Here is a 9,750-nt window from a genome sequence, read left to right as displayed (position 1 = left end):
TGCAAGCAAGGCTGATCATACTACGTGAAAAGTAGACTTCACGAGATAACACCACGACTAGAACAACTGTTATGTTTTCGAAGGGAGAAAAGGAACAACAACACACAAGATAGCGGAACCAGGAGCGGAACTCAAAACTGTATTCTAGCACGTGTACAAGATCGCGGGCTCACATTCGGGCAATACATAATATAGTTCCTCGCGAAGCGAGGCCGAAGGCCGAGCGTAGCGGGGTGTATAATTTTGTCCCTCAAAGGGCTCAGGCGGGATGAAATCTCGTGTGGAGTTTACGGTCATATATATACTAGTTATGCAACGCTTTCGAGTGGTATACTATGGAATATCCCACGAGTCACTTGTATTTTCTCGGTATACACACGAGCCTTTAGGCGAGTGTGTATGCCAAGAAAATACAAGTGACAAGTGGGATATTCCATAGTATACCACGAGAAAGTGTTGTGTAACTATTTTATACCATGTCATAGAAAATACGCGTACTAAATTTCGTCAAGAATACAGTCGCAGCGCACTATGGGAAGGTTGGGTTGAATACCGTCGAATATACAACGGCTTTCCTGTATTCTGATTGGCTGTATTTTCTATGGCATGGTATAAATATATATATTTGTGAGCTTGGTGTCTGGCGGAAATGACGTCACACGGCCGCGCGCTGGTGGCGTAATGGCGTGAGGCGTCGAACTTGAAATCAGATCTTCGGGACTAAGGGCGGGGGTTCGAATCCGGCTAGGTTTTTTTTTTTTTTTTTTTTTACTATTATTTTTTTTTGTGGGTTCGAATCCTGAGCCTTTCATTTTTATCGTTTTTCTTTTCGGATTAAAATAACAATGATTTCCACATAATACTCCCTCAACGCCTATTCAGGCTATAAACTGCTGGGTCTGTAATCGTGCAGTTCGTTGTTGTTCAGTTTCTGTTTGTATTCTGTCTGCTGTATTTTGTCGAAGTCTCTGTAATCGTGCAGTTCGTTGTTGTTCAGTTTCTGTTTGTATTCTGTCTGCTGTTTTTTGTCGAAGTCTCTGTAATCGTGCAGTTCGTTGTTGTTCAGTTTCTGTTTGTATTCTGTCTGCTGTATTTTGTCGAAGTCTCTGTAATCGTGCAGTTCGTTGTTGTTCAGTTTCCGTTTGTATTCTGTCTGCTGTATTTTGTCGAAGTCTCTGTAATCGTGCAGTTCGTTGTTGTTCAGTTTCTGTTTCTATTCTGTCTGCTGTATTTTTTCCGATACTAGGCAACAATAACCCAGAGCTTCGCGAGGCCCTGCGAGTCAAGTATTACTAGTTAATATAGTATGACGTAATGAACCATAACACCCCTCCACAGAGATATGTTGTACACGAGTAACATAGAAAAAAAAGAAATTAAGATTTAATTATGACAAATAACAAATAACCTAGCTGCATGTCAGACTCAGTTCAAAACAACTAAACAAAGTTTCTTGAGCAATGTTACGTCTTACTTTACAAAAACGAAGCAAAGTTTTCTTTTACTTAAGTAACATTGTCAGATCTGTTCAATTAGTCCGGCTGCGGGGGTTTAACAACACGTGTGGACGTCCGCAGTTCGGGAGTGACAGGAGCTATGGGTGGTGACTCAATCAGGGTCGAGTTTTCTTGAACTGGAACATTAAACTAAGGTGCGACAGTGGTTGGAGAATGTGAGACTTCCACAACAGAACTTGGTTGAAGTACTTCATCTGGAGATGATGTGGGAGGCTCTGCTGGTTTAGTGGCGGGATTGTTCTGAAGAACGTCATCCACATGGCGTCTCCAAATTCGGCCATCATAAGAACATGGGGAACTGTGCTTCAACACTGTACCCGACTGCCATTTCTGCTTTGATAAGTGATCACGTGTCAGAAGTGTCGCCCACAGACAGTTCTCTATAAAACTTGGCATGTCTGTCATGGTAGAACTTCATCTTGCCTTGCTGTGTAGTCACGTGACTACTGAGGTCTGGCTTAGCGTGTGACAGCCTTGTTCGTAGATCTCGCTGCAAGAAAAGCTTGGATGGTGAAGTTCCAGTAGTGGCATGTGGAGTAATGCGATAGGAGAGTAGGACGTTCTGTATCCTTTGCTGTATAGAGCGAGCAGGATCTGAGGCTGATGAATCCAAGGCGTGCTTGAAGGTCTGAACGAATCTCTCTGCTAATCCATTGGAGGATGGGTGATAGGGGGAGACAAGTACAGTAAACACCCGCGTGTAAGAACCTACAATTTTCTAAGTTTGGCAAAATAGGTTCTTGTATTTGGGGGTAGTTATTGGTAATTTAGGCTAAGTAGGTTCTTAATTTCTAAGGAGGAGCCATAGTTTTTGTTTGTACGAGAAGAAGATGGTTTGGTCCTTCATTATACAGCATTTATTCATAACTGTATTGCTTCAAGCCTCATGCAAGGTCCAAAGAAGACAATTACAGTCTATGTGAATCTGTCTTTTCTTTATTTGTAATTGTAAAATTCATTAACTACTCATGAGGGTGCAAACCAATCCCAGTACCATATTCAGATCACATGTACACAACTATAAACCCCAATACAAATCAAACAATAGAATTAACTTTTGATACAGACTCCTGCTCAGCTAATTAGTATTCATTAACTTTAGATACAGATCTCTGCTGATTCGCATAACAAAACTTTGCATTCAATTTATTGTTTTCATTTCACAAGTAGAATAAAATATTCGCGTCCGCTGTGTATGGCCGTTTACAATGGCTCGCCTATCGGCTAGCCATTGTAAACGCCCATACAGATCTCCCGCTCATATTTTATCTACTACCTTATTGTTACTTATTTTCGCGGGCACTTAATTTCGCGAAAATGGAACAGGAATATTTCGCGAGTCTTAATTTTCGCGATTTTGCCAAAAATACGTAATTAGCATAAAAAATACAATAGAAATCGGTTAGAATTAATTTTCGCGGGTCTTTAATTTCGCGATTTTTTAAAAATCGCGAAAATCGCGAAAATTAAGTCCCGCGAAAATAAGTAACAATAAGGTACATACAGTTTGGGATGTTCTGTTAAAAATGTTCATAAAAATTTTCTATAACCCACATATAAGAACCTGCTGAAATTTGCTTGGCTAAACAGGTTCTTATATTTTGGGGTATTAAAATGGCAAATTTCTGCCAGCAGGTTCTTAAACCACTAGGTTCTTACACGCGGGTGTTTACTGTACTCGCTAAACACCGTTCTGCTACAGGAATTCTTAATACTCGGCAGAAGAAAAGGGTGGACCGTTGTCGCTGACAACTTGAGTTGGAAGCCCGTATCTTGCGAAAATGCTGCGCAAGGCATTGGCTGTGCATGCTTTCTGCAGTGGTGGTTTTCATAGGACCAATTACTTCAGGCCATTTAGAGTGTGCATCCACCACGATGAGATAATGATTGGATTGATGAGTAGCAAAATAAATGTGTATGCGGTGCCATGGAGCGGTGGGCCATGACCACGGAAATAGTGGTGCAACTGGGGGAGCTTTCCTGGTCTTACTGCACTGTTGGCATCTGCGAGCGGTCTCCTCAACGTCGCTGTCTATTCCTGGCCACCATACATGACATGCGTCCGTGCGATTCCAGGATGTGCTCTGTGTAGCTCATCCAGGATAGGTTGTCGTAAGGTAGGTCGTACAATGGTTCGCATACCCCACATAAGGCAGCCTTGCTCAACGGAGAGCTCATGTCGGCGAAGGAAGTATGGCTTGAGGTTAGGGTCGGTGCAGAAGTTGTTAGGCCAACCATGCTGTGTCAGAGACAAGGCCCTTGCGGTGGTTGGGTTCCTTGCAGTCTCTCTAGCAATATCTGTAGCCGAGACCGGGTGCTTGTTTAGCTGCTGGCTGGCTACATGGAATATTTCCTCTTCAACGCTTGCATCCTTCTTGTATCTAAGCGGGAGCCTTGATAGAGCATCAGCATTAGCTACTTCGGCAGAGGGCTTGAACTCGATCTCGTGGTGGTATGAGGATAGGAGGAGTGACCATTGCTGAAGCCTTGCTGCTGCCAACATTGGTGTAGCAGAGTCTGGTGCAAAGATCTTCAGCAGAGGCTTGTGATCAGTTCAAAGTACGAACTTGCGACCGAAGAGATACATGTAATACTTGGTGACTCCAAAGATGATACCGAGACCCTCTTTCTCGATTTGGCTGTAATTCTTTTCTGAAGAATTCAACGATCTTGATGCATATGCAATTGGTTTCTCGTCTCCGTTCGGGAAGCGTTGGAGAATGACAGCACCAATGCCATATTGGCTAGCATCGCATTCCAGGACCACTGGTAAGTTGGGGTCATAGTGAACCAAGACGTTTGAAGATGTTAGTGAATGCTTTGCCTTATTAAAGGCTTCCTCGCACTGTGGGGAGCAGGTGAATTCTTGATTCCTCTGAAGTAACTGATTGAGAGGTTGGAGAATGGAACTAAGGTTGCGAATGAATTTGCCATGGTAATTAACCGTACCGAGGAAGGCTCTCAGCTGAGTGGTTTTCTCGGGGCGAGGTGCCTGCTTGATGGCTTCTATCTTGTCTTCAGTTGGAGAGACACCTTCTGCGGAAATGATACAGCCCATGTACGTGACCGACTTCTGCATGAACTTACACTTGTTAAGCTGCAGTCTCAGTCCATAGTCATCCAGGCGTTTTAGAACAAGGTTCAAGTTCATGATGTGTTGATCATCATCCTTCCCTGTGATAAGGATGTCGTCTTGAATACTTGCTACATGCTCAAGACCTTGGAGGATGATGCCCATGGTGCGCTGAAAAAAAGCAGGGATGAAGCAATCCCAAAGGGCAACCTTTTGTAGCGACAGAGACCCCGATGAGTATTGATGGTGACATACTGCTGACTATCCGGGTCCAATGGTAGCTGTTGGTATGCGCTCCTCGGATCCAATTTGGTGAACCGCTTACCTCCACGCAATTTGACGAAAACATCCTCAGGTAGTGGAATTGGATACCGTGGAACATTGAGTTGTGGGTTGACAGTGACAGCATACCTTATTGTTACTTATTTTCGCGGGTACTTAATTTCGCGGAAAAGGAACGGCCATATTTCGCGGGACTAAAATTTCGCGATTTAGCCAAAAAAAAATAAGATTACGGGAACTTAATTTCGCGAAAAATGTCAAAATACTGGTCTACATTAGCAAACAGCTAGTAAGTCTCAAAATTGGTCCAACTGATTTTAATTTTTCCACTGCAACAGTTTCCAATGACATTGAACAAAACCATATAACAAAACAAAACTTTAAAAACAGTTTAACATGTTCTTTTGCAACAAAGTAGAGCTAGTTTGACGACTGTACCAAGGCAATTAAGTAGTAAACTGACGGCAACGTTGAATATTTATAACGAATTATGTAGAAGGGTATTAAATTTCGCGTCGTTATTTTTCGCGAGAACCTTTTTTCGCGGGTCTTAAATTTCGCGATTTTTTGAAAATCGCGAAAATTAAGTCCCGCGAAAGTAAGTAACAATAAGGTAATCACCACATGACCGTGTTGTGCCGTCTGCCTTTAGAACGTGAACCATAGGCGTGGCCCAATCGCTGAACTCTACCTTTTCCACAATGCCTTTGGATTCCAGGCGGTTGTACTCTGCTTCCACTGCTTCTTGGAGGGCGTAAGTTACTGGGCGTGCCTTGCACAATTTTGGCTGAGCATCTTACTTCATTTCCGGCTTGGCAGTGATACCCTTGATTGTTCCCAAGCCAGGCTGAAACACATTGGGATGAGACTGAATTCTAGCGTGCAATTTCGACCCCACAGCTTGTGACAGTTCAGAGTCGAAAACACGGATGCTGCATATTTTCTTCCAGTCGAGTTTCACTTGGGTCAGCCAATCTCTACCGAACAGAGACGGTCCAGAACCTTCCACGACTAGCAGTGGCAAGGTTGCACTCTGGTCTTGGTACTTGTCAGGTGGACATGAAATTGGCCAGTGACCTGGACTATGCACCTCTGCAAACAATATTTTTATTGAAATGCAAACTAACTTTTTATATACGTATCGTTGCACATTAGTTTTCTGTTATCACCCCTAAGAGTACAATTGTATACACCAAATTGAAGTAACATTGACCCTGTCAAAAACTTAGACCATGAACGATAAGAGTAGACTGAATGGGATTCTGGGTAGACAGCATAGCTTATTGATATTCCATTTATTTTCTTTCTATGATATCTTTAAGAGTATGATTTATGATGTTCACTCTATCACACTAGCTAAATAATTTTTTTCAATATTCGATAAACATGGGGCACATCATTTACGGTTTATGCTGTTCATAAGGTCAACGTTTCTTCATCAGGTGTAAATGACTTACGCTTATTATAATGTATTTATGTCATCACTCTCTTTCTGTGGTGTCTCTATGAAGTGACAGAGTCATGATTAATTACTGACATGCGCTTTATACATGAGCCTGTGGCTCAGATAGGACAGTGATAGGTACTAGGGACTGAGGGCAACCTCATCCCACGTTAATTGACTTAAATAAATTGATTGATTGATTGATTGATTGATCGATTGGTTGGTTGGTTGATTGATTGATTAGAATTGGAAACTCTACCGGCTCCGTCGGGTTTGATTTTCACTAGATCATAATGCTCTGCATGCTTCTGACTGTGATTTGACTCCATTGTTAGTATTAAACTGGATGCTATTCCTGATGCTATGCACTCATGTCATCGTTACGTTTCTGTGATGAATCTATGAAGTGTTGCCTGATATTTTTCATCATGGTAGCATGAGCAGCGCTTGCTTCCTTCTTGGTAAATCTTGATAAAAGACGAGCAGTGGTGAATTCAAAATGGTCTTCTAACAATGTTTCATCTCCATTGTTATTTTTAGAATCAGTCATATACCAATGTTGTGTTACTTGGACAATTCCACCCATCACATTCAATCTGTTGCGGATGATAGCATTTTCTTCTATTACTGTCACATTCACTAGAAAAGCAACCATTTTACTGATGTTAAAGAATCCTATCAATACAACCCTCTCTTTCATGATAAACTGAAAAGTCTTGGGTCCATCTTGTTCTTGAGATTTTGTTACATTACTGACGCTGACACTAAATGAAAATAGATGCAAAAGTTAATTAAAAAATAACAATTCTTCGACTGTGAAAACTGTGACAGTGGCGGACCTAGGATTTTTCTTAGGAGGGGATGCACCACTAAGGAATGGCGTAACTGACCTTTTTTGTAGAATACCAGTTGTAATAGAAAGCTGCAGGCCATCTCAGGAGGGGGTGCGCACCCACTTCACCCCCCCCCCCCTCATTCCACCCGGCCGCCTGACCAGTACAGTGGAAATTGATATTTTTTTGGACAAGTATTTTAATTTTTTGTTTTTTTTAGAAAAATTTATTGACACAGGAAAATAAGAGCCACATACAAGACACACTTTTGATGACAGATTACCATTTTTTAAACCATCATGTGATGAATGCAAGATTACATTTCAATTGTTGTATCCGCCGTTTCGTCACGCAATACTATGCAGCATCTCTGAGTCTCACGGCAAAGAGAGAACGTGACTTGACTTGGTCTGTAGTCAACTAAAATCGAGTTTAAAACGATGAAATCTGCTTGCGAGCAATTGCAGAATACCCGGCAAATGAGATTCGCCCGAGTCTAAAATGTTTGACGAACGAGGAGTGAATCAATATAGTGTTGTTTATAATATTCGATAAGATGCAAATGAGTGGCCGGGTATTGCGCAATTTTTTCCTCTACAACGTACGTTCTATCAATTCTCTGTCGACTGTCGAAGGTATTAAGCTGCAGATGTACACAAAATTTCCATCGAATCGTGTACGCCAGAGAAAGCTTTAAACATCTGAGCTTTCCCGACACATGTACATGAAGTGGCCGGGTATTCTGAAGTTGCTCCAACATCTGAAGATGGAAAATCCCTATCTGTGTACAACGAATTTACCCCTTGTTACTTACCACAAAGGTTGATACTTCAGCGGGACAAATTCTGGATTAATCAACAGGCGAAAAACATCAGAACGCTTGGCAGGAATATGCATCTTCACTGAGATACTGTCCGTGACAACAGTGAGCTCTTGGTAGGCAAAGTAGCCTAGCGCAGCCACTAAACACGACCAAAAAATGACCTTGATCGCCATTGCGTACGATGTTCGGAAGAGGAGAGAGGTCGCGTGACCACATTCACTGGTTACTAAGCGTTACCACGTGACGCCATGCTGAAAACTTTGACAGTAGTCGGGGAATGCGCGGGATGGAAGGACAGAATCGAAACCGCTTTGTATACATTTTTATTTTTTCGTTCTTGTTTGAGTACATTCCATTAGCTTGAAAATATCAGAAGGAGGACAACAAGTAAGATTTTAACCGAATTCGGTAAAAAATATATATAATCATGAAAGCGTGACATTACACGTCACGTTGTTTTCCGCTACTTCTGTTTCTCGCGTTACACCAAGGGAGCGAAGCTTGCACAAGGGCTCCTAAGGTGACTGCGTTGTAGGAGAGTTATTGGCATATTTCTATGAAAATGAACTACTCTTTATTATTCCTCACAGTTCCAACAGCCTGAGACGTACAACTTAAATTTACAATCATAGAACCCGAAAGCCAGCAATTTTTGAGAAATTGAGAGCCCTGAAAATGACGACATCGCCCGCGTCCTTAATGTTATGGCACTTTTTTCCAAATTTACAGTAGATCCCGGGGTAGAACCCTGCCTTTTGAAATATAAAAGTTTAGTTTTAATATCAATTTTAAATTTTCATTGCATACACCATGAGACATGGTTAAATGCAGAGATAATTAGAGATGCCAACCTACATGAACCTAAAAACATTGAAATCGAGGAGACTGCCCAATTTTTCCCAATTTTGCGTCGAGATACCTCTTCCCAACCCCCAAAACGGCTAGAGCACCACCGAGTCTTCCACAAAAATGCATCAAATATTTTAAAATTCCTCCCCCACCAAAAAAAAAGTAAAAAAAAAAAAAAAAGAAACATCGGCCAAAATATGATATTTTCATGAGATCAACGTGAAAAATGTTGGGCAGACGTTTTTGCACTTTTAAATACCGAATAAACATTTTATTTTGTTAACATTTCTAACATTTTCTCCTACCCTCTCCTTTATAAATTTACTTCAACACCGGTGAAATGCCTACCCTTTCATATACCTCCAGCCATAAAAAAAAGGCACGGCACCCTTTTTGGGTAAACGAGTCCTTCTATACAGTGCCGCTATCAAAACAAGAAGCTACTGCTCTTTTGGCTATCAAGAAAGTCTAAGGCTTTTAGACGGACCCAGTAGCGTTTGTATTTCCATTTGTTGCTGTTCAATAAAGAAGTGCGTTATGTTGAAGCGTGACATCTGATATACGATACTCAGCCGTCAGTAAAAGGTCAAGGGCGCTTTGATCGCTTTTCAAGACTTTGAAGGTAGAGATATCAGAGTTGTTTTCTTTCTTCAATTAAAACTCATAAAATGTAACGCGACTCTTTCATTTATATCTCATACTGGTCATTTCTAACTGCCCAGTAATTCTATTTTGCTCTGTAGTCTAAGCGATGATTCATTGTTGAGTTAAACACATGGAAAACGCGTATAACGCACGTAATTTTGATCCCTCAAGTGGCAAGTAATTTAAAACATTTCCTCCGTCCCATTCCCCTTCCCCCATTGAGACAATCTCAAGTAGGTGATGAAAGATGACCGGTTTTAAGCCAATCAACATACGTGACCTTC

At 41.5% G+C, this 9,750-nt stretch overlaps 1 protein-coding gene and 1 long non-coding RNA gene across 2 annotated transcripts in view; one reads left to right on the top strand and one right to left on the bottom strand.

The window, feature by feature from the left end:
* Nucleotides 1-192: 192 nt before the first annotated feature.
* LOC144645518 (uncharacterized) overlaps nucleotides 193-9,750 on the top strand; it is a 70,712-nt gene continuing 61,154 nt past the window's right edge. Inside the window, exon 1 of the long non-coding RNA XR_013569300.1 lies at nucleotides 193-438. This is a non-coding gene — a long non-coding RNA (uncharacterized LOC144645518). The remainder of the gene's footprint in view (nucleotides 439-9,750) is intronic.
* Nucleotides 5,964-8,197, bottom strand: LOC144647018 (uncharacterized). The gene is made up of 2 exons (XM_078506760.1): nucleotides 7,964-8,197; nucleotides 5,964-7,080 (listed from the first exon to the last, which is right to left on the bottom strand). Exons 1-2 carry the CDS (start codon nucleotides 8,143-8,145, stop codon nucleotides 6,678-6,680), a joined length of 585 nt encoding a protein of 194 aa, XP_078362886.1. The 5' UTR covers nucleotides 8,146-8,197; the 3' UTR covers nucleotides 5,964-6,677.

The sequence above is a fragment of the Oculina patagonica genome, chromosome 3, assembly GCF_052425735.1.
Source record: "Oculina patagonica isolate OP01 chromosome 3, crgOcupat, whole genome shotgun sequence".
Lineage (NCBI taxonomy): Eukaryota > Metazoa > Cnidaria > Anthozoa > Scleractinia > Oculinidae > Oculina > Oculina patagonica.
Note: the sequence above shows the minus strand (reverse complement) of the source record. Positions and strands in the feature narration are given on the sequence as shown.